The 24,887-nt window shown below is 45.6% G+C and overlaps 1 protein-coding gene across 3 annotated transcripts; it reads left to right on the plus strand.

Moving 5' to 3' along the window:
- The first annotated feature begins 165 nt into the window (after nucleotides 1-165).
- UPP1 (uridine phosphorylase 1) lies at nucleotides 166-10,803 on the plus strand. Of its 3 annotated transcripts, none has more exons than XM_081168609.1 (8): nucleotides 166-314; nucleotides 2,252-2,314; nucleotides 3,933-4,050; nucleotides 4,273-4,431; nucleotides 6,660-6,774; nucleotides 6,880-7,089; nucleotides 7,645-7,791; nucleotides 8,889-10,803. In XM_081168609.1, the coding sequence occupies exons 2-8, from the start codon at nucleotides 2,268-2,270 to the stop codon at nucleotides 9,026-9,028; spliced, it is 936 nt and encodes a 311-aa protein (XP_081024735.1). In that variant the 5' UTR covers nucleotides 166-314; nucleotides 2,252-2,267; the 3' UTR covers nucleotides 9,029-10,803. The 3 variants fall into 3 exon arrangements, with proteins under 3 accessions (XP_081024735.1, XP_081024734.1, XP_081024736.1); XM_081168608.1 differs by lacking the exon at nucleotides 166-314 and adding an exon at nucleotides 1,151-1,187; XM_081168610.1 differs by lacking the exon at nucleotides 166-314 and adding an exon at nucleotides 1,555-1,877.
- Nucleotides 10,804-24,887: the final 14,084 nt, after the last annotated feature.

The raw sequence follows: 24,887 nt of genomic DNA on the forward strand, positions 1-24,887 counted from the left end.
TCAAACTGAAACATGACGGGGGGCGGGGGAAGAAACCTGATCTCCCTGTTTTAAGCTGGTAATGCCAGCCTCTATCTCTTTCTCTGACCAAATTAAAATCTGATTGCCTCTTTTTGGACGCTCACTCAGAGGCAGCCTGTAGAAGTGTCCTGCATTCCCGCTCGGCCTTCATTTCCCTGCCAGGGGACGAGGTGGTTGTGCTTCGAGGGAGCGCGTAGGAAGGGCCTTTCGCACAATTACACGGATGAATGTGATGTGAGGAGAGGTGACCTCCGCAAGGCGATAAGGACACTCAACCCTTTCCAGCAAGGCGGGTGTGTGTGTGTGTGTGCTGGGTACACTGGCTGACCCGCGTCTGACCCCCCCATGTGTTCTTTCAGTGCATGGGGGGTGTCTGAATGCCTGCTATGTTTCTAACTGCTTGCCACGGAACTGGAAAAGGTTCAGCCACTTATACTGGGGCGGGACATTGTCTGCCCAGAATAATCCAGCTAGCCTTTTCACAAGTAAATTATAGGAATGTAGTTGCACAATTGTCTGTGAAGTTTATTCCGCTGATCATCTTACATTTTGCCTAATCTCTAGGTTGTTACTTAATATTTGTGATCACAGCTGATAGTAATACAACTGTTCAAAGGTTTTTTCTGTTGATGAAATTTTTGTTTCTTTAGAGGATGTTTGCTAGTTAAAGGAATTGGGGCGGTGATCTCTGGCGTCACTTTCTGTGATGTTATTTCAGAGTTTCCCCCGTTGCGTCCTTCAGTGCTTCCGGCATATTGTGTCAAACTACCAGCTAGATTCTGAAGCAAACTTCAGGAAAGTCCACGCCCTGAACAAGGAGACATTCCTACTCGCCTTGAGAGCACCTTCCCTGCCTCTTTTGGCTTGCAAGTTTAGAGCAGCTCTCCGAGAGAGGCCGGATCCTGCCCTCCCAGAGTGTTCTAAATAGGGAAGCGCGGACCACTTTCTTTGGAAGTGCAGACCCTCGGGCTTCCCAAGAGAACTTCCTCGCGCTCTTCAGAAAGCTCAGCCTGTGGCGCGGAAGTGGCGCGGGATCCGTGCCCCGCCTCCCCCCCGGGGACCTCGCCGGCCGAGGATCCCTTTCCCGAGCAGCGCGGCTGGCCGTGTCTCTGCGAGGCGGAAGGAAGAGGCGGGGCGGCATCTCTGCTGGCCTCGCTCCTCCTCAGGTAGGCGCCTCGCGGGGTCTCCTTTCCCGGCTTTGGTGCGTCGCCGCCCGGGCGAGGGGCGAGGAGGCGCTTCCTTCCCGAGGGCACCTGCCGCCCAACCCTGGCCGTGCTCCTTCCCCGGCTTCCGACGAGCCCGAGCGGCGGGCGGAGTGTGGCGCGCCTGGCTGGGGCTTGGAGGGCTCTCCTTGTTTGGCTCTGGGACCCGCTGGGCAGCCTGCGCTTTGCCGCAGCTCCGCTCCGCTCCTCGCGTTCAGTAAAGGAGGAAATGCAATAGAAAGCCGCCTGTGGCATCATGGGAAGCCGGCTGCCCGGGGGTTTGGGGTTTTGCCGGACGCGGCCATTGCCCCCCCCCCCTCCTCTCATTCCACTTTGCTTTCAGCAGCCCAGAGGGAAAAGAGGCAGCAGCCCCACGGATGGTTGCTGAGAAAGCACGCTCACTGTATTTTAATTAAAATAGCTTGTGGACCGAGCTACTGTTGCTCTCAAAGCACCTCTGTTAAAAGAGGCTTCTCACGGACTGGAGCAGGAAAGGAAAAGGAGAGGAAGGGAAGGGAAGCGGACACCTTTCATGCGAGCAATTCCAAATCCTTGCCTGACTTGGAGCAACTCCCATTGGAGACAATTCGGAAACTTCCATTGCTCCAAAATGCAGTAGCCAGATGAGGGGCTGGGGTTCCAGGCAGACCCCCTGTAACTCCTGTTTTGGTTGCTATTTTGTTTCAAAGCCCATTATACAGGTTTCTGTGAATGCTGAATGCTTACCCATTGACACCTGAGATGTATATCTGCAGGTCCCATCTTATTTTTTGTAGTTGCATTTTTAATTGTAAGTTTTAAAACTGCATTTTAAATTGTAACTTGCCCTGGGACATTACAGTGAAGGATGGGTAATAAAGTAAAATAATGAGAGCAATCATAATACTGATAGTAACCAGTAATAATAATAATAATCTATTTCTGTCCATTTCTGTCTATTTCTGTAGCTGGCAAACAATCTTGTTCCTTATACAATTTTTCACAGTGCTGACCATGGGATGTCCCATTTCTTAAATTTCCTTCCTCAGAGTCTGACTGAATATCATGGCTTCTGGGGATGCTGTGGAGAAGACCGTGAACACATCTTCCACGTAAGAAGTGAATCAAGTGCTATTTAATAGGTTTAGGTATAAATTGCCTCACAAATTGTGGGAGGGGGGAGTAGGGGGACATTACTTTCAAACTTCCATTATATTGCTATCACAGAAGTGGGGGTGGATAAGACAGGGTGTGGGACAGGGAAAACTGCTTGCCATTGTGCTCTTTCTTCAATTGCTCTGCCTGTTCTTATACTTACACTTACTTGACTTTCAAGTAACCTTTAAGAACATGATTTATTGCTGCGAAACCTTTGTTTTTAAGAAATCTTGTCTTGATTGCCTTCTAAATAACAATCATGCAGTTGTGCCCATAGAAATGTAATTCTGTAAACAGGAGATCAATGAATTAGGGAATTTTGCACATGAGGGCTAGAAAGTATTCAGGCCTTTGCTTGAATGGATGTGGAAGAAGCTGTGGGATTGTGCCTGCTAGCCTTACACCTTAGTGCAATCCGTGTAATGTCTGAAAGCACCTACATGCATATTAACTATGTACACACAGATCTCCCATACATCACGTTGTGTGTGCATAGAGAGCATGGTCAGCGGGCGTGATGGGTATAATCCTGCTCCCTCATCACTCTGCATTCTGAAGGGTAGCTACAAGAAAGGAGATCCCAACTAAACCACCCCACAACACACAAGATGCCTCTGAAAGGAAAATAAGCAATCTTTACTAATTTTGAGATGCTGAACACAAAAACAAGGGGGGTGGGTGGGATCTGTTGATCGGTTCCTGTTTAGAAGATACAAAGATGGTCATGCATAAGCAACCCACGCCATACTGAGTACAGAATTTCATTTGGTAACACTGCATTTCAAGCTTCTGGTTGCGACATACGGTGCCATCTTGCACCAGCTCATCAGGTACACCAGGACCAATGGCATGCAGCTGAGTAGTGCAGTTGAGTCATGACATTGTGGCGTAACGGTTAGAGTGTTGGACTAGGACCTGAGAAAGCTGGGTTTGAATCCCTACTCAGCCATGAAGCTCCCTCGGTGACCTTGGAGTCAGTCACCATCTTTTAGCCAAACCTTCCTCACAGGGTTGTTGTGAGGAGGAAATGGGGAGGAGGAGAACCATCTACACCATAACAATAATAACAATAGTGGTAAATAAATAACTAAGCAATCATTAGTATAAAGCAAAGTATCAACTGGTGAGCAAGTCATTTGTGTGACTTTGTGGGCTACTCTCCCATTTACCCTGCGTCACAAGTGATCCCTGCAGTGATGCCTCGTAAATGTGTTAATAGTGCAGATAACTTTTGCTACATTTGCGGGGAAGTGACATCTGCAAGCCAGAAAAAAGGCCGTCACTCCAATGGTGAAAAATGCATATCAGCTTTATTCTGGATGGCGACAGAACCAACTCCAGCCCATCTCCTTCCCTTCTCCCTGGTTCCTTCACCGAGTCCCTGGGCAGGCACAGCTGAGTTTCGTGGGCCCAACTCCACTCTTGGTAATACGATATGTGAGACAATTCTAAACATTCAGGGCTGTGAGCCAGAAGAATCCTAATTGTCCAGACGTTATACTTGTTGCCTTGTTTAAAGATGCTCATTCTGCTGCTATAAATTCATACTAAGTTTCTCCCTTCTTTTGACAGGGAAACCCCCATTCGTGTCCCAAATCAACATCTTGAGAAGATGAGCGATGACATCCTGTACCATTTTGCTCTGGGGACTGGCACCCATGACTTCCCTGCCTTGTTTGGAGATGTAAAGGTTTGGAGATGTAAATGGTGCTGGTGACAACAAGGTCGCAGGGTTGATCCCCATGTGGGGCAGCTGCATATTCCTGCATTGTCTAGTGTGAATTGTTAAAAGGTGTCTTTGTAGCATGAACAGGCTTTTCATATTTCTATTTTTAAAATGTTTTAAAAAATGCATTGTTAAATATTTCCATGGTTAATATTCTTACAGTTTCCTCTCTTTGATCTTGCCTAGTTTGTGTGTGTTGGAGGAAGCCCTTCGCGAATGAAAGCTTTTATTACCTACATAGCTGAAGAGTTGGGAGTTGGCAGCCCAGGCCAGGACTACCCCAATATCTGTGCAGGAACCGATCGTTACGCGATGTACAAAGCAGGGCCTGTGCTATCCATCAGTGTAAGTGGGCCAGATATTTGTGGGCATGCAATACATTGACTATCAATTAAAACTGAATTTTCTCTTTTAAAAATATCTCTAAATTATCATTAATGCATTATTAGATTAGATTTGTATATATACAAACTGCATATGTACACTTGACAAAGGACACAAAACTGGGCTAATGGGGGCTTTGGGCTTGTGCTTTGTGTTCCTCTGGAGCAGCCTTTCTTCACCTGTGGGTCCCCAGATGTTGTTGAACTACAACTCCCATCACCCCTAGCTAGCAAGGCCAGAGCTCAGGGATGATGGGAGTTGTAGTCCAACAACATCTGGGGACCCACAGGTTGAGAACCACTACAGAGGCTCCAGGACAGGGCAGCCTCTCACAGTGGAGAGGTTCCTTCCATTGGCTTCCAGGCAGAAGCTAAAACCATCCAAGGGAGCTTTCTGGCATGCCCAAACTCAGCACTAAGCAGGAACACTCCTCCCCTGTCAGGAGATGGGTGATCCCTGTCAGGAGCACTGGGTGGCTCAGGAAAGCATTCAGATGTGCCAACCTGCAGAATGCTGTTGCACCCAAACTCAGCGCTGAATAACAGAGAGAAATCTCTTCCCTTCCCTTTTAAGCACAATCAGTCTTAAAGTGGAAGAGGAACAATGTAACTGTGTTACAATGATCACAAGAAATTTTGCATGTACAGTGGTGCCCCGCAAGACGAATGCCTCGCAAGACGAAAAACTCGCTAGACGAAAGGGTTTTCCGTTTTTGTGTTGCTTCGCTAGACGATTTTCCCTATGGGCTTGCTTCGCAAGACGAAAACGTCTTGCACTTTTTTCTTAAAGCCGCTTGAAGAGGTGCAGTTGCTTCGCAAGACGAAAAACATCGCAAGACGAAAAGACTCACGGAACGAATTCTTTTCGTCTTGCGAGGCACCACTGTAAAACACATATTAGTTACTATCTCATCACATTTTCTTAATGGTAAAAATGGTAAAAAGAAAAGAATAAAGTTAAAGAATATGAATTTTTCTTTTCATTTGTTGAGATGGAAAAAAGCACATGTTTTGTGGTCAAGATTACACACTAAACCAATGTACATTTTATTGTCCTAAGCTCATCTGATTTTCCTCCTAACATAAAATGTCTTGTCAGTTCACCAGATGAGAAGGCAAAGCTGTCAGTACACTAAAGGGTCATTAACCTGTTCTTTATTTTCTTGCAGAGGTGCTTAACTGAGCTTCAGGGGGCTAAATAGAGAAATCCTGAGTCACCTTGCATGTCATACTTCTGATTGTTTTTATTCACATGTAAAATGCCATTGTGAAAACCTGTTGCCAAATGATAAAATTTGGGGAAATAACTTTAAAATTATATAGAACATGCTAACAATATAATAAAATGAAAAATGAGTCTATTTGTTGACATTTTCATGTAATTACCCAGGAATCCATGAAAATATTCCCAAATTAATTTACAGGTGGCATGTTACACCCATTAAATTGAGTGATATACGGATTATAGAACAAAGAATGCTGGAGAGGCTATAACACAAAAGGAACTTTCTACCACTTGTGGTGGAATTGCTCTATAGTCAGTCAATTTTTGCGAAAGGTATTTTAGGAAATTGGCAAAGCTGAAAGCTTCCATAGTTGTGTTGCTATTTCTGTTTGACAATCAATATGCTGATATACCTTACAAGGTTTTTGATAACTTTCATGTTAGTGACAGCTTACCAACTGATTGCTAAACACTGGGGAAATGGCCTGTTTCTAGATGGTGCGCTAACCTTTGGCAAATGGTCCTGGCTGAGAAATTAACAGGTAGATTAAAAGCTCTGAAGGGTTTAAATAAAATTGCCTTTGATGATGCGTGATGTTGCTTTCTTGCTGATGTGAATAAATGTAGCCACACTATAGCTCCTCCACTTTTTGGAGAGACTCTTTTAGTTAATATACTTGACTTCACATTGTACACTCTTGCAACCGCAAGTCTCTTTATCATTAATATTTGCTACTATGGTTATCCACAGACTGTATTTTGAAACTCTCCGAATAAAAAATGGCTTTAGTGCAATATTTTCTTTCAGGATAAATGCTTTGCTGGCTTCCTGCTTCAATGCTTCAATAAAATAGAAGGTTGTAACCATCAAAATAGTTATTTTCTTCCTTTCCCACATCCCCACAATAGAACAGAATGATTTATTCACTATGAATTTTCCCCCACCCCCACTTTTTTCATTTCAGCATGGAATGGGGATTCCTTCCATTGCTATCATGCTGCATGAACTCTTCAAGCTGCTGTGTCATTCCAAGTGTTCCAATGTAACCATTATTCGTATCGGCACATCTGGGGGAATAGGTATTCCTCATGCCCTTACTACTTTAAAGCAAAAAATGAAATGAAATCACAGTTATTGGTTTGTGAGCTCTAGATATAATTATTAAACATATATTTGAAATGTAGGTTTGGCACCAGGATCTGTGGTGATCACCAAGCAATCTGTAGATGCCACCTTCAAACCTCAGTTTGAACAGTTTGTTCTGGGAAAGCCTGTATATCGTAGCACAAACTTAGACGAGGAACTGGCTCAAGACTTGATGGAGTGTGCCAAAGAACTGGATCAATTCAAAACAGTCTTTGGGAACACCATGTGCACTCTGGATTTCTATGAAGGTAAGGCTGAAAGGGTGCAACCATATTCATGAACAACAAAGCAAAGGAAACAGAAGAGAAGCAAAACACTTAAAACGTTTGCTAAACATGTGCATTTAAAAACAAAACGGAATAATATTGAAACAATAAAATCTGAATATTTGGATAATTAAACCAATAGTCCCCCACAAGTCTGACCTAGTTTACACAAGCAGAATCTTGATAGGTTAAAGGAACAGCTTCACCTTACATTTTAGACTACATGTGAGGGGATTATTCTCACAGTTGAATGCTTCCCCATGAAAAATAACACATATAACTGATGGTGTGGCCTAATTCTCAGAACTGTTCTGATCTGCACATTGGTCCAAGTAGGGTGGAGGGAAATGGGATGGTTTGGTCCCAAATGCAGAGTGAGCTGAAATCTTCCCCAGCCATACAGTAGCTCTGGTTCCATCCATTGGCCAAAGTTCAAGCGGTGAGCCGGGTATAGCTGATCAGGAAATTCAACTCCATGGGGGGGTATTGTAGAGATTTCATTGCATGTATTAAAATCTGCATTTCATACATTTGTAGGCCAAGCTCGTCTTGATGGTGCAATCTGCTCATACACTGAGGAAGAGAAGGCACAATATTTAACGGCAGCTTACAAGGCCGGAGTCAGGAATATTGAGATGGAATCCTCTGTTTTTGCAGCCATGTGCAATATTATTGGTATCAAAGGTAAGCAGCACATGTCTCCAGTCTTCCATAAGTCACTAGTTTCAACAGTCAATAGTTTATCATGTAATTCATAGCCACAGAGGAGTTTTAATATTGATCATACATGCTGAGTATCTTAATGCTTTAGTATAATTTTTAATCAGTAATTCCAAGTGCAATCCATAATAGCTTATCTAAGGCTGGAGACAGACAATATTTTGAAAAGTTAAGTCTGAAAATCTTGGGCTCAGTTTTTCTTTCAATGCTCTAAGCCTCTTGCCCTGCATTCCGAATCCAGAATAACAGCATATTTCATAACTATTGCTGTGTCCATTAGACCTTCTCTTATTTTGACCAAAACATTCATACAGTTCATGTTTGATGTTTGTCTGATGTTTCCAACTGATTTGATGCCACTTGCAGTTTATACTGCTTCCTTCTCTTGCTTGATTTATGATTTGGCCCTTTTCTGGTCCTAAGCAGCTCATGTGGGATGCTTGATAGTCTCCCGTTACCCCTAATTTGATCTCAGTTGAAGTTCAACATACGTCCGCAGTGCAGAATTTCCACTAATTAGCCATGACATGATTAAGAATGCTTTTGGGTTTGAAGGTGAAGAACCTTTAACTAGATCCAAACTTCAGAACCACAGAAAGAAAGCTTTAAAGTATCCTATTTTATTTTTTTAATATAAGAACAAATCTGGGCCATAATCTCACAAGACCTGGTTCTGCGGGGAAAAGTGAGGTAACAGCAAATACACCACAGCAGAGATCTGATGAGTTATGTCCTGCTGACCACAGCTCCCTGAGGAACGAAATAATCACCCCATGTGCACAGAGGAACTTCCTTGCTCTTCTGTTTTTTGAAGGTGGAGATGAAACAGCCTATGGGCTAGTTAACAAATGCCCAATTCCTGCTGAAGGTTTTGTTTCCATTGTGAATTGGCTTTATCTGTCACTTTTCCCTATGTTTGACTGTTTCTTTGTTTGCTGGGTTAATTCATCAGTTTCAGTTCATCTTATCCTGGGTAAAGTGTCATTTCCCCCACATGGTTCGTAGTCTTATTTTCAAGTAACCTCTGTGTATTGGTCTTGGGTTTTGTTTTATAAACGCAGGTGCTGTGGTCTGTGTAACACTCCTGAACCGACTGGAGGGCGACCAAATCTCCACCCCCCACGACGTGCTGGGTGAATACCAGAAGAGGCCGCAGATATTGGTGGGGCACTGGATTAAGAAACGCCTTGGGAAAAAGTGACACTGCCATTTTTAGTTAGCCTTATACTGTAAATAAATACAAAACTCAACATTTCTTCATTTTTAATTCATGATAAATAACCTTGTAACTCAGGGGTGACAAGCTATTTTGGGGCTGAGAGCACATTTACCCATGCTCAGGCTCATGGGGATCACATTTCAACATAGGCATGGTGGATGTGTAAAAGTGGACATGTGGTGTGTTTTTATAATGGGCAATGCTAGAAACCTTGGAATGGCCAGAAAAAAACCTTTTAGAATCACAGCAAGGAAGCCAATGAGAACAGTAAAGGGGAAATAATTTTAATCAATTAATTTATTGATTATAAATGGAAAAATAGCTTGGTTTTACAGAGTTCTAACCCCAGCAGAAGGGACGCGGGTGGCGCTGTGGGTTAAACCACAGAGCCTAGGACTTGCCGATCAGAAGGTCAGCGGTTCAAATCCCCGTGACGGGGTGAGCTCCCGTTGCTCGGTCCCTGCTCCTGCCAACCTAGCAGTTCGAAAGCACATCAAAGTGCAAGTACTTAAATAGGTACCGCTCCGGCAGGAAGGTAAACGGCGTTTCCATGCGCTGCTCTGGTTCGCCAGAAGGGGCTTAGTCCTGCTGGCGATTAGTCCTGTACGGCGGCTCCCTCGGCTAATAAAGCGAGATAAGCGCTGCAACCCCAGAGTCGGCCACAACTGGACCTAATGGTCAGGGGTCCCTTGACCTTTACCTTTTAACCCCAGCAGATGTTTCTTACTGGTGCGTGAGGGTAAGCTCTACTATAAAAATGGATATACAGGCAAGGACCAATTAGCGTGTGTTCAGTTTTTACCCAACTGCACACATGTGCATCTTGGTGACCTGGAAGTGGCCAGAAAAGGGGTCAGAATGGGCTTATGCACGCTCCGCCGTCACGAGTGATGAGCCAGAATGCAACCCCCATGCAAAACAGGGGTTGCCTGTATAAACTGAGAGCCTCTGGAGGTTGAAAAAGAAGAAGAGAATTTTCTTTCTGTTTGGTATGATTTTATTGTTTACGTTAATAATGCAGAACATAACCAGTCTTCGCCAACCTCCAGCCTGTGGATAATACAACATAGCAGGAATACACCCAGAGCTTCACCAACTACGGTGTGCTGGAAATGCAGCTGACCCCCCTTGCAAAATAAGGAGTATCCATGTTTATTGTGTTTTTAGAATGTTCTTCTGAGTGACGCATTGAGCATCAAACCAGCCATGGTTAACTTGTTTAACTAAATAGTTGGGTTTAGAGTTGACCATGAAAGGTCTAATTTCCAGGACTAATTATCAAAGATTTTTATGGGATCAGGATGAGTCAAGAGTTGGTTGGGAGAAGTGGAGGACATTCAACACTATCTGTTACGATCCCCTAGACAAAAATTCCTCGATTGCATCCTTTGCTCTCTTTCCAACCGACCTCCCCTTGAGCAAATCTATTTTGCTTGCTGGCAATAATGTATTTATTACTGCACTGGTTCCAAAATTTTTCTTGGTTGCAAGTAAGTTGAGAGCTAGGCACCAAGGCAAGTATCATAAGGGGGAGTGTGAGACGTGGAGTAAACTTAGGCAAGAGTGATTTTTACATTTTTGTAAGTTTGCTTTGCTGTTGCTGTTGCTCAGTTTTAAATCAATTATTTGTATTCTACGCATTGTGACCAATTGTGACGGCTTATAGCTTTTAGTAACAAAGATCCATTCATTCATTGTGTTTTTAATTTTTTTATAGGCTTGTTGTAATTTCTATTAAATTAAATGTCTGGAATGTATTGCTAATGTCTCTGGCCCTCTTTTTGTCTCTTGCTCTGATTTTTTCATGCCTATTTTTGTGATGTTTTTTTCTATGAGTGATTTTTCATTTTAATTTTGAAAAAGCATGTTAAAAATGTGGAAAAATTGGGAGGGCGTCCCTTTTGAGTACCACAGTATCCTATTGGAGGTTCCATAGGAGTAGGCAATAATATTTTGTGTTTTATTTTGCTTAAAGAATTACTAGTCATTTAAATAACAGATTTTCCTGCAGTGGAGGAGCGTTGTCCTTCCTGCTGACTCCACTTGGCAGGACTGGGCAAATTAAGCAACTCTTACTGTTATGTATTGAAGTTCTCCCCCTGCCCACCAGGAGTATCGTGTATATAGTTTTCACTCAGGTCCACGTCAGTTACTTTAGGTGGGAAACCCTGGGCTGTTGTTGCTACAATGTTGACAGCCGGCTGCCTATAAAAGCAGGCCGGCAGAGCTGTTGGCTGTTCAGTTCTGTTCCAGCTTACAAATAAAGAGCTGCTTTGGAGAAATCTCTGCGTCGTCTGCTATGTTCACCCACAACTTAACATTTACCTTGATGGAGGGGGGGGGCAGCTGCTCCACCTTTGATCCTGCCTAGGCTCCCTGTGCAGGTCGTGGGACAGACTCTGCCTTCAACTCTCTTTTGCCTTTGTGTTGCTTGGTCTGTGAGCAAGAGAGAGATCCTGTCAGAGAGGACCTTTGGGGTAGCAGCCAGCTTTATTCTGAGCATGGCACAAATCCCTTGTGGACTCCCAGCCTTCTTTTTTCAGCCAGTGCCTCCAATGGACAGGCTGGGGAAGCAGAGGCTTCCTGGCCGGTTGCTTCAGGGGTCGGTCCAGGGAATAGGGCTGGGAGACGGGGCTATCCAAATGGGGTGGGGGTAGCAGATTGGCTCAGGGAGCTTGTTTCGCTTTCCCTCTCATCAACACCAAGGCAGATTTTGATCCCGGAGGTCAAGCGGGGAACTTTGACCATTCTACCTTTAAAATAAATAAATAAATAAATAAATAAATAAATAAATAAATAAATGTTTTAACTGGATGTATAGTTTGGGGAAAATAAGTTCTCAGTTTGGAAGGCTTCTGTTGTGTTTGTTTGTGTGTGTGTGGGGGGGAGAGAGTGCACACCCAATGGTCCACTCCTGCCATATTCCTGTCTCTCTTGCCTACTGCACTAATCTGGCTTGGAAAGGCCTTGCCTTCCCTGCAAAATGTTCCCATCTGGGCTACACAACACAGCAGGTACCAGTGGAGTTCTGAGTTTCTTCTCATAGCTTTAGCTAGCTTGTTTGTTTCTGTGTTTGTTGGAGATAATAGGAATTTAGTGGCCACTGGATGTCGCTGGTGCTCCACAAAGCAAAGAAAGGAACAAGAGAGTTTTTTCTCCACCATTATTTGGCTTGTTTATTCATTTGGCTTACAAATTATCTTTTAACTGTCCCAAAACTTTTTTGTGTGAAATTTATGCAGCTGACTTCAAACTGTTTGTTCTGAGGACCAATTGCACAACTAATCGTGCAACGTAAGTTCTACTAATGTTAATTACTGAGTGCCATCTCCTTGGGTGTCTTGCAGCAATGGGGTTCTCGGTTAAGCAGAGGATTTCCTTCAGCTCGCCTGATACTTCCATAAACAACCTTCCTGAAATTTGTTTTCTCCTCTTGAATCCTGCATTCTTGCCATCTTTTGCTTGTTCAGGTTTAATGGTCCCTTGTGGTGGTGGTGGGGAGTTCCTTTTACTATTATTATTTTACAAATTGGTGGTCTTTTCCATTTTTTCTTTAACTGTATTTATGTATGTGTCAGGGGTTCAGAGACAGAGGCACAGGGGAGGCAGGAAATGGAGAGCGATGGAGATGAATCCCAGGACAGTGAGGAAGAGGATGACAATGACTCAAGGGATTCCATGAGCCTTTCCAGCGAATCAGAGGATTCCCAGAAGGGGGCGCCGGTGGTCAAGGCAAGGGGAGCCCCAGGGGGGACGTGTCAGGAGCAGGGGGCCAGCAGGGGATCCCAAAGTAGCAGCTGGGCGTCAGGGCCAGCCTCCCCGCCAGAGTGCAGCGAAGGGGGAGGAGGTTCCAGTGTATCAGAGGAAGCAGCTCCGGCAGCAGAGAAAGGAGGGGGGTCGGAGCAAGCCACCTTCCCGGAAGGGGAGGGGAGTAGTGAAGGGAGTAGTATAACTGTCAAAAGGAAAGTTAGAGGTTGGGCGCGTGCGCCAAGTTCAAATGTGGAGGCGCGCGGAAGAACAGGGAGTCCGGAGGAGGAGCCAGGTCCCAAAGCCCGCAGGAGGGGGGAAGAGCAGTCTGGGGATTCCGCGTCAGAGGAGTCCAGGAGGGGCGGAACCCCAGCGGGCAGAAAGACCCTGCGGAAAAGGAAAGAAAGGAAGAGGTGGAGCAGCGTAAGCCTCTTAAACTGGTGCAGGGGAGGGACCGACTCAGAGGGGACTTCAACGGTCTAAGGCTAACAGTCTAAGGCTGCGCGCCTCGATTGTGGAACCAAGAATGAACTGCAATAAACATCCTTGTATATAAGAAGAGCTTGGCGTTGGTCTTTTGTGAGCTGAGACCTGAGGCAGCCCTTACAGTATGTAACCACAGCGGCATGAAATCTCTATGCTCATGAGTAAAAGAAGAGTTTTTGACAAAAATCATGGTTTATGCAGAGATGGCTAAACTGACAGCACTTGATAAGAGACTCAAGTTTAGATTCTTTCAAGGTGGACTGGAAATACATTTTTAGTCTATTTAAAAAGTAACTACCGTATTTTTTGCTCTATAAGACTCGCTTTTTCCCTCCTAAATAGTAAGGGGAAATGTGTGTGCGTCTTATGGAGCGAATGCAGGCTGCGCAGCTATCATAGAAGCCAGAACAGCAAGAGGGGTTGCTGCTTTCGCTGCGCAGCGATCCCTCTTGCTGTTCTGGCTTCTGAGATTCAGAATATTTTTTTCTTGTTTTCCTCCTCCAAAAACTAGGTGCGTCTTGTGGTCTGGTGCATCTTATAGAGTGAAAAATACGGTATATAGAATCATAGAATCATAGAGTTGGAAGAGACCACAAGGGCCATCGAGTCCAACCCCCTGCCAAGCAGGAAACACCATCAGAGCACTCCTGACATATGGTTGTCAAGCCTCTGCTTAAAGACCTGCAAAGAAGGAGACTCCACCACACTCCTGGGCAGCAAATTCCACTGTCAAACAGCTCTTACTGTCAGGAAGTTCTTCCTAATGTTTAGGTGGAATCTTCTTTCTTGTAGTTTGGATCCATTGCTCCGTGTCCGCTTCTCTGGAGCAGCAGAAAACAACCTTTCTCCCTCCTCTATGTGACATCCTTTTATATATTTGAACATATTTGAACATGGCTATATACAGGGCCATCATTATATATGTTCATTATGTTCATTATGTATGTTCATTATATATGTTCATTATATATGTTCATTATGTTCATTACATATGTTCATGTTCATTATATATAAATGAACATGGCTATATACAGGGCCGTCTTTAGCAGATGCAGCGCCGAGGTGCAAATATCTGCCCAGTGCCCCCAAATTACCACGGATAGTGTTGGGGTGGCCGTAGCTGCGCACTGCCAGCCACCCGGGGTGTGTGTGTGTGCAACTCTCCCCCATGCCCCTGTGGAGAGCAATCCCTGCAGAGACTTGGGAGGGAAGCTGCGTGGCCACCAGCCTTCTGGTTGGCGGGGGGCAGCTGGGGGGCATGCCGGGAAAGGGGAGGCCGCTGGCAAAGCCGAGCAGCTCCCCCACTTGCTGGGGCAACCCTGAGAGGCTGGTGCCCTGGCGCAACACACCACTAAGCTCTATGGGAAAGACGGCTCTGTTTATATATGAAGTCCACATTGGGGTTTGAAGTTTAAGGGGGGGGGAATAGTACATTATATTAAGTGACCTGTCAACGAGGATGAAACTCAGTATGAGGGAACTTTAAAATGCAACTATATGTAATTACAGGTAGGATAGGATTATAATTATTGAGTGTTAAAATGTAATTTTGAATCTTGAAACCAAATAAAATATTAATATAAAAATCTTAATGAAAAATCAGTATCACCATCTAATTGCACCACCAGTCCTCTCCATCAGTCCCTAATTGCTGGGTCCCAAATTTACTGGGGGCAAAGAAAGTACCGTATTTTTCGTTCTATAAGACGCACCAGACCATAAGACGCACCTAGTTTTTGGAGGAGGAAAACAAGAAAAAAAATATTCTGAATCCCAGAAGCCAGAACAGCAAGTGGGATCGCTGTGCAGCGAAAGCAGCAATCCCTCTTGCTGTTCTGGCTTCTGGGATAGCTGCGCAGCCTGCATTCGCTCCATAAGACGCACACACATTTCCCCTTACTTTTTAGGAGGGAAAAAGTGAGTCTTATAGAGCAAAAAATACGGTACCTTCACTTATTTATTATATGATCCTGTGCATGTATAGGATGGTCTGAACCCATGTGGCCGAGAAGATGAGTAAGCCACACTTCAAAGAGCGTCAAAGGGCTCTGGGTCATAAATGAGAGAGCCCCTTTGAACTCTAGCTTATTTATTCTAGGGCTCTGCAACAAAACATGTCTATCCCCATCAGTTTCTACAGCCACAGCAGGTCCTGCAACCTGCCAACAGTTGGACCTCACCTCCTCCATTGTCTCCCAAGTACTAGGCAAGTACTAGCAGAACACACACAAACACCTGGCTTCCCTGCAGCAGACAGGAGTTGAAAGACAATGAAGAACGCTACTGGCTGCCATGAAAAGAGTAAATGGAGACACTTCAAAGGGAAAAACAAATCAGACATGGAAAATAGTTGCACAATTGGAATTGACATAGAGAATTGTTGTGTAATTTGCACAACTGTGTTTCCTGTGTTTGCTGAAATGGAGTCTGACTCATTCCTTCTGCAGTGGTCACAGGAATAGAAGCCAGTAAATTGCAAAAAAGGAAACAGAGCACTGGATTGTTTCACCAGCTGCCATGGGTGTTGGTGATTAAGAAATCCCACCATCTCCATCTCTCTCTCTCTCTCTCTCTCTCTCTCTCTCTCTCTCTCTCTCTCTCTCCCTCTGTGTGTGTGTGTGTGTGTGTGTGTGTGTGTGTGTGTGTGTGTGAATGAGTACATCCACACTCTTCAGATGAATTGTAAAGTTTCTTCCATTGCAGCAGTTCTCTCGTGTCCTCTCAGCTGCCTTGGCTGGAAGATGGTATGTGGAAGTGTTTTAGACCTCAGCAGGCAGAGGACCAGCCTCTTTGAACAGTTCTATCACCTGGACATATAGTAATCAATATTTGCCTGCCTTTTAGCACCTAGTAAATTTATATGACTGACGACCATAAACAGCCTGTGGGCACGTGGGCATTTTATTCTTCCAAAATGCTTTCCATTTCCCTTCTGTGTTCTTGCTGCTGGGATTTAATCTACTGGCAGCCAGGAGCAAATGTCCTATTTCATAGATGCCCAAGTAGAGCCCCCCCCCCCGCATAAAAGGAGTTAAATTGATGGGCTACAATAAATCTCCTGGGCCAGTTCTAATGATTCAGACCATTGGCTGATGCCCTGTTTGAGGACTGTATGTCACTTTCTTAGAGATCTCCTGACATTTGGCTACTTTTGAGTTTTGGATTAAAATGGATGGATCTGAGAAGCTGAAGCCTGTGTTGAAATCTTGACACAGATGTCTGGAATTCAGCTTTACTTTGACAAAACACGAAAATGGGACTAAGTTCTTTCGTGTCTGTGATTTGTGTATTTTCTTTGTATCGTGGGTACCTATGGTCTTTCCCCACTCATCCTTACAAGCACCTGATCAATATGCTATTGTCAGCTTGCAGTGCAATCATCCAGCGACTTTCCCTGTGAACAGTGCCATAGTCTGACATGTTCTGGTGGAGGAGGGACTGAAGGGCACAGTAGTGTAGGGAAAACAGCAAAAACCTATAGGAATGTAGCCTTAGATTTACATTAAAGTTATAAAAAATATTTCATAAATGAAATTAATTTATTGAACTAAAAAATAAGTGTCGAAGTGCTGCATTTGTACTAACTCACTCTTCCCCAACTTAGTGCCTTCCAGGTGTTTTGGGTACAACTCCCATTATCTCCAGTCAGCATGGCTGATGGTCAGAGATGATGGGACTATAGTCCAAAAAAATATAGGGGGCACCAGGTTGGGCAAGGCAGCTCCCCATTTACACAGGTCCAATTGATGCTCAACTGTGTGCATTATGCCAAACCTGGAAGTGACTTTAAAAAAAGGCAAAAGCAGCCCTAAAAGAGCCCAGAAAGGGCAAAAAATCTGCAAAAACGGCTCCTAGCAATCCTGTTGAGGCCTATGAAGAGTTGGAGTTTCAGCAAGGAGGTTTGGAGGAAGTGATTGTGGTGGAGTTTGGCATCTGGTAAGTGCTACTGGTTTGTAAAGGGTTTTTCATAGAATCATAGAGTTGGAAGGGACCCCAAGGGTCATCTAGCCCAACCCCCTACGATGCAGGAATCTCAGCTAAAGCATCCAGGACAGATGGACATCCAACCTCTGTTTAAAAATCTCCAAGGAAGGAGAGTCCACCACGTCCCATGGGAGTCTGCTCCACTGCCAAATAGTTCTTACTGTCAGAAAGTTTTTCTAAATGTTTAGTCAGAATCTCCTTTCTTGTAATTTGAAGCCATTGGTTTGAGTCCTATCCTACAGAGCAGGAGAAAACAAGCTTGCTCCCTCTTCCATGTGACAGCTCTTGAGATATTTGAAGATGGCTCTCATATCTCCTCTCAGTCTCTTCTTTTCCAGACTAGACAAATCCAGCTCCTTCAAGCACTCCTTTGTTTCCAGACCCATGATCTCCTTAGTTGCTCTCCTCTGCACACGTTCCAGCTTGTCAACGTCCTCCTTAAATTGTGGTGCCCAGAATTGGACACAGTATTCCAGGTGTGGTCTGACCAAGGCAGAATAGAGTGGGACTATGACTTCCCTTGATCTGGACACTGGACTTCCATTGATGCAGCCTAGAATAGCATTAGCTTTTTTGCTGCTGCTGCATCACACTTTCATGTTAAGCGTGTGGTCCACCAAGACCCCCAGATCCTTTCCACATGTACTTCTAGTAAGCCAGGTGTTCCCCATCCTCTATTTGTGCACCTGGTTCTTCTTGCCTAAGTGCAGAACCTGGCATTTGTCCCTATTGAAATTCACTTTGTTAGCTTGCGCCCAGTTCTCCAATCTGTTAAGGTCATTTTGAATTCTGATTCTGTCTGCGGCATCAGCTCCCCCTCCCAGTTTGGTGTCACCTGCAAATTGGATGAGCACCCCCTCAATTCCTCCATCCAAGTCATTTATAAAGACGTTGAGCAACAACAGGCCCAGGGCAGAATCCTGCAGAACCCCACTGGTCACTTTTCCCCAGGATGACGAGGAACCTTGAGTACTGCTTGGGTTTGGTCAGTCAACCAATCAAAGGCTCTGAAATAACAAGGGCTTCCAGAGATTTAGAGGTTGTTTGCAGGCTTTTCCAATGTCGTTTCGCTTGAACATGTGGTGCCTCGTAACCCCTGTGTAAATGGAGAGTTGCCTGTATGCTGAAAACCGTACAAAAAGGGAGACACGGCAAATAATACCTAGCAATAACAGCTGCTTAAATTAAAGCTAAGTAGTAATCAATCATATTCACTTCAAAGATGAGAAGGGAGAATTGGGATGAATTAGAAAGTATAATTTAATTGTAGATGTAATTGCATTTGTTACATGTAATTACATTCATATGTCAAGCATGACAACTTTTAACAATTGGGTCAGATTTTTGATTTTTGATCAGCTAAATTATTAATGTAAATATTGCAGTGGTTCAGAAATTTAAATAACTATGTGTTTGGTGGGTCCTTTTAAAAAGTGACTTTTTAAAGTTGCAAAACCTGTATCCTCTGTTATGAGAATTGTCTGAATGCCTAGTCAATCCAGTGGTGATTTGTACAGCTGTATGTCAACACAGCGGGTGGCGCTGTGGGTTAAACCACAGAGCCTAGGGCTTGCCGATCAGAAGGTCGGCGGTTCGAATCCCCACGACGGGGTGAGCTCCCGTTGTTCGGTCCCAGCTCCTGCCAACCTAGCAGTTTGAAAGCACGTCAAAGTGCAAGTAGATAAATAGGTACCGCTGCGGCGGGAAGGTAAACGGTGTTTCTGTGCGCTGCTCTGGTTCGCCAGAAGCGGCTTAGTCATGCTTGGCCACCTGACCCAGAAAAACTGTCTGCGGACAAACGCCGGCTCCCTTGGCCTGTAAAGTGAGATGAGCGCCACAACCCCAGAGTCGTCTGCAACTGGACTTAACTGTCAGGGGTCCTTTACCTTTTTTATGTTGACACAACTTGCCATAAGGGTTAGAAATCTGGAGGTGATTTTCATTTGTCTCGGCATCATGGTGCAGAGGCCCAGCACAGCCTCCTCCTCCTCCCTGGGACTGGGGGTCAGTGGGCAGCTGGTCCTTGCAGAGTGGGGCTGCCAAGGCCACGCTCCGCATGCCTGTAGTCACCCGCTGCTACTCCCTCAGCACTCGGAGCTTTGACCTGGGCTATGGGGGCCTAAGTAGGAACCGACCTTCTCTACTGGCAGATCGTTGACTTTTCAAGTTGGGGGTGCTGGCTGCAGCAGACGGGCAGCAGCGGGTGCTGGTTGCTGACCCTGACCCCAATAAGATAAAGAGTGAACACATAAATGGCTAAACTTATGTGCACCTCTGTAAATTTATATGTTTGCAGCCACCCCAATCTCTAAGCAGTGTGAGATTCCAGGGGTTGCAGGTGCTTAGCAGGGTTTGTGTTTCCTTTTGGGAATGAGGCACAGCAAAGACTGGGGTGTCTTTGTGATACACATATATGCAACCTGAGCCTAGGATGGGGGGTTCACAGCATCAACACCCCAAGAAGGCCTTGCTTTCCCCCATAGCCACAGCCTCAAACAGAAATCAAACGTCATTCTGACTCTCTCTCTCTCTCCTGCTTGCTGATTTTCTTCTAGCTTGCATCACTCCAAACTCTCAACTCTCTCTCCTCAACTCTGGCTTTGCTGCTCTGACTACCCATAAGTTGTGGGAGGGCCACCCGCCTGCCGACTTGCAGAGAGCCACTTTCCTCTATTCCCCATAATGGTTTATTCCACCTCAATAGGAAGTTAGCCTGGCTTATATTTAACACTTACTGGCAGGAGTGCTAACTTAAAAAATATATGAGGGGGGCAGGTAAGCCGTGCCCTGCATAATCAATCACAAGATGCAGCACACACACAACATTTGAATGGCAGTGCTCATCAACTTTGGGGAGTCCAGACTCCAGCCCCACTGAATATTTTATGGGGGGTGAAGGGACCTCAGCCCCTAGGTGGAGTTGGCTCCTATGCTTGATGGATCCAGTGGTGAGGAGAGCCTTGGCCTACAGCTTACTCTCCACCAAAAAACACTCCTAACACTATTGAAGGTGGGAAATTGCTGTCCATAGGCGCCGACTCCATGAGGCCTGAGGGGGCCCGAGCCCCCTCAAAAATTCGATTGGGGGGGCGGAGCCCCCCCAACAATTTAAGAAAATTATTAGTGCGCGGACCTTTGTGTAAAGTCTGGCGGGCCAGCGCTGCGGCCGCGGCGACATCAAAAGGACTGGAGAGTCCCGAGGAGATTGCACAGCGGGGGAGAGAGAGAGGGAGAGAGAGGCAGGAGGTGCACTCGCTCGCCGCGCGCACGCACACGCAAATACAAACACACCGAGGGAGAGGGAAAAGTGTTTTGCAGGAGGAGCTGCTGCCGCCGCCACCGCCGCTGCTGCCAGGACGCGCCAGAGGAGCCGCCGGGTGGGAGGGGGAATCCAAACGGAACAACAAAAGAGAGAGAGAGAGAGAGAGAGAGAGAGAGAGAGAGAGAGAGAGAGAGAAGCAGCAGCGTCTCTGAATGGGCTGGATATTCCTCCTCAGGCGGCGCTGGCTCTGTGGCTCCCGGGGCCTGGGCGGCAGCAAGCAAAGCAAAGGAGCCGCCGACCGAACAGCAGCAGCAGCAGCCTGCCTGCCTGCCTGCCTGCCTGCAAGCCTGCCTTCTATACCAAGGTCCAGGTTCTTACCCGGTCTACCTGGAAGAAGGCAGGCAGGCAGGCAGGCAGGCATGGGACGTCCACACACCCTGGCCTGCTGCCTTCCTGCCTGCCTGCGGCCGCCTGGCGCTTCTATACGAAGGTACAGGTTCTTACCCGGTCTACCTGGAAGCAGGCAGGCAGGCAGGCAGGCAGGGGACGGCCATGCTGCCTGCCTGCCTGCCTGCTGCCCGCCTGTCGCTTCTATACAAAGGGCCAGGTTCCTACCCGGTCTACCTGGAGGGAGGGGGGCAGGCACGGGGGTCCTGCTCAAGCAAGGAACCGACGCCTACCCGGCCAACCCGCTGCCTTGAGGCAGGAGCAGCAGCTGCGCGGGGTCTCGCGTTCTCTCAGAGGTTCGTGCTGCTTCTCGCGTTCTCCCTCCCCCAGGACCCCGGTATGGGCCCCCCCAATATTTTTTATAAGTCGGCGCCCCTGTTGCTGTCTCAGCTGATGAATAGCTGCTTAATTCCCTAATTTCATCAGTCCTTTGGTATACAAACTCCTCCTGCAATAGCAGAAAAACTTATTTTACTCACAGTTCATCAGTGGAGTATTAGGACATGCTGCCTGAACGCTGGGGATCAAAGAAGGGGATTTGACTGAAAGTGACAGCCCAACCTGCTAAATACAGCAAGGACAAAAATATTTCAGGGACGACTTCTTTGGAGCCAGAAGCACTCAGCCTCAAGGATGACTGGACAGCTCAGCTCCAAAGCTTCGAAGCAGAGCTAACCAAAAGCTGGAGCACATTTCCAAAGCCACTAGAAAGCAAGCTCACTGACTTAGGTGTGCATTTGGAAGACATCGCAAATTTGGCGGTAGACACTGGATCTCAGCCTAAACAACTCCAAAGAACTACTCAAGCTTAAACAGAATACAGTAGTACCTCGGTTTTTGAACAGCTTAGTGCACGAACAACTTGAAACCTGAATGCTGCAAAACCAGAAGAGAAATAAAAAATTCAGCACACTGGCTGAAGTCAGATTTTCCATTTCACATTGAATGCCAAAGACAAGCCTTTTGGGACACTGGGAGATGTGTGGATAAAATAAATTATTCTTAAGGTTTTTGTCTCATACACATAGCATGAAAACTGAGACTGCAGTAATCTTTAAGAAATCGGGTCCTCCCTTAAAGAGGGCGCGTATTGCGGTGAGACCTGGAAAACCGACTCCCTGTGTTGTGGGTGGGTACGATTGGTCAGTCACAACACCCGATTGGTAGGTCCCTCGAAGCTGGGTGCAATCTGGCCAATGGGATGCAGTCCAAACGGTTCGAGGGACCTATTTATGCCCGTGCAACGTGACCCAGAGCTTCCTCTTTTGGCTCGTGCATTCAGAACACCCGCCCACCTCTCCCTACTTTTAGGGCTTTGTGCTTGACCTTGCTATGCCGTCGTGTGTCGTTGGGACAGGGGCACGGCAGGAATTTCCCCCACTTGGCTGATTGGCTGCTGCCATTTGGGTTTTGCCTGCCGTGTAGCAAATCGTCACAACTTGTAAGGTTGCAGATAGGCTCTGGTTCAGGTGATAGGGATGGGGGAACGCTCTCACCATCCCTATGTGAAGGGTATTCCGTTAAAGGAATCCAGGGCCTCGATGGTTTGGTCAACCCCTGAGAGGGGGTTGTGCCCGTGCCTGAGTCCAGAGGGACATTTGGGTGGCGGAGATAGCCTGTTCCTGGCTTTCCGCTTATCCAGGTGTTCACCCTTGGCTGACCTATGCTGGTGCCCTGGGTCAGCGCTACCTACATGGCAGGGAGCTAGTCAAACCAGAGCCTATGCAACCACTCACTTTCTGTAATCAATAAAGCTATGGCCTAAATTCTGCCAAAAACCAAAATTTGAGTCAAGTGTGAATTTATTTAGGGGGGAGGTTTCTGGGTCTGAACACGCAGTTAAAGCGGGCTTAGATTCACCAGCCCCGTTCTGTCTTAACTGCTCCATGGCGGCTGCGGAGCTCACTGCCATGGCCCCAAATCTGCTTCTTCATTCTCTGCTTTACACACAGGGCAAGGACTCCCACCAATTATCTGGAATAGGGCTGGAAGAAGATCTCATTTATATAACTGAGCTGTCTGGAGCATGGTTATTTCACTTTGGAGTTTGTTAGGCTTGCTTCTTGCTGATCCTTACAATCTAAAGTGACAGGCTAGGAAGGAAATAGATGCCTTTCAGGAGAAAAGATCCTGGAGCAATGAGCTGAAGAGGGGTTTTGCTGCTTTTCCTTTTCACATTTTGTGTGTATGGCAGTTTATGAATGCAGATATACTGCAAATGTTAAACTTCTTCAATTCTATCCCTTTGCAGTTCAAAAGCCAGGGAACATCCATCCCCTTATTTATATTTCATGGTAAATATGAGGTGTGGATGGCTAGAGATTTTTGTACAAAATATTAACATTTTGTTTGCCAAAGAGGACACTATTATTGTTCAAAATAGCTAGGAAAACTTCTTACATAGGCCTATAGTGCTACTATAACCTTTTATTTTTTAAAAAAAATGATTAACCATCTGGCTTATAAATGATTAGAGCACTATCTGGCCAAAATTAAGCATTTTGAATGCAAATATATTGCAAACGATAAACCTCTTCAATTCTCTCCCCTTGCAATTCAAGAACCAGGGAGCATCCATCCCCCTAACTATAAAAAGGTAAAGGAACCCCTGACCATTAGGTCCAGTCGTGGCCGACTCTGGGGTTGTGGCGCTCATCTCGCTTTATTGGCCGAGGGAGCCAGCGCACAGCTTCCGGGTCATGTGGCCAGCATGACTAAGCCGCTTCTGGCGAACCAGAGCAGCGCACGGAAACGCCGGTTACCTTCCCGCCGGAGTGGTACCTATTTATCTACTTGCACTTTGACGTGCTTTCGAACTAATTATAATTCACTGTAAATATAAGGTGTGCATGGCCAGAGATTTTTGTGCAAAATATTATGCAGACTGAAGGTGCAGATAAGTGAATAAACCACATTTCTTAAAGCTACAGCAGTCTCCTCCAGACTCCATTCGCCAAAGGAACCCAGACCCCGGGCGAGTGCCTGGACCCCCCCCCCCCGGGGGATCTTGCTTGGTGCAATGTTCGATACAAGAGAGGGGTAAAAGCAGCACAACCAGAGCACACAGACAGGCAGAATTCAAAAAGGGCAAATAATAAATTAAAAGTGAATTCTACTGCAATTTAGAAGAAGGAAGCGTTGATGTCAGTGATGAGGCAGAATCCGCTGGCAATGGCAGATGGCCATGAATTCCTGTTTCCCCCAGATATTTCACCAATAACCCACATAAAAGAAAAAGTGGAGCTTCCTTACTACAATGCTAAGGAAGAAAGGTTTAACTCATAGATGGGAATTAGCTTTTATTATTTATAATATCAAGCAAAACTAGTAACAGGACTGTGGAAGGGAGGAGATGGCTAAGGAGCTAGAAGGGGAGAATGGAAAAGAGAAAACTATGGATAAACTGCAAAAGGAAGGAAGATGATAAAGAAAAGGTAGAGGGCAAGGGAAAGAACCACAAGGACTGTAGCTTTGATATAAAACTGTTTTGTCCTTTTGGTTTTGTTTCTCTGTGTCTCTCCTCCATCCTTGCATTTCACTTAACTTACTATGCTTCATTTCATAGGATTTCCAGGGTCTCCCTTTCTGCAATACGCTCTTGCTAGTCTGTCATTTTGCTGGATACATTTTTTGAGCCTTAAAATGTCACTTGTCCTGGATCTGCTTAATGGGAAATGAAACTGGTGCAGTTAGCAGCAATATGTCGCACCTTGCGATTGTAAATACAGACATAAAATCATATAAATAATTTAGAATGTTTTGGAGTAACCCAGAAAATCAGCCTTTGTCTTTATTTCTAACATCTTTGGCACACACTCTTGAATCATCCATTCAGCAATAAATCACAGCCAAACTGTTATTGAGAAAGCTTCCTTCCCGCCCTGAACAGTTGTATATTAGAGTTTAAAAGGGCAC

The sequence above is a fragment of the Podarcis bocagei genome (genome assembly GCF_964188305.1).
Source record: "Podarcis bocagei genome assembly, chromosome: 13".
Classification (NCBI taxonomy): Eukaryota; Metazoa; Chordata; class Lepidosauria; order Squamata; family Lacertidae; genus Podarcis; species Podarcis bocagei.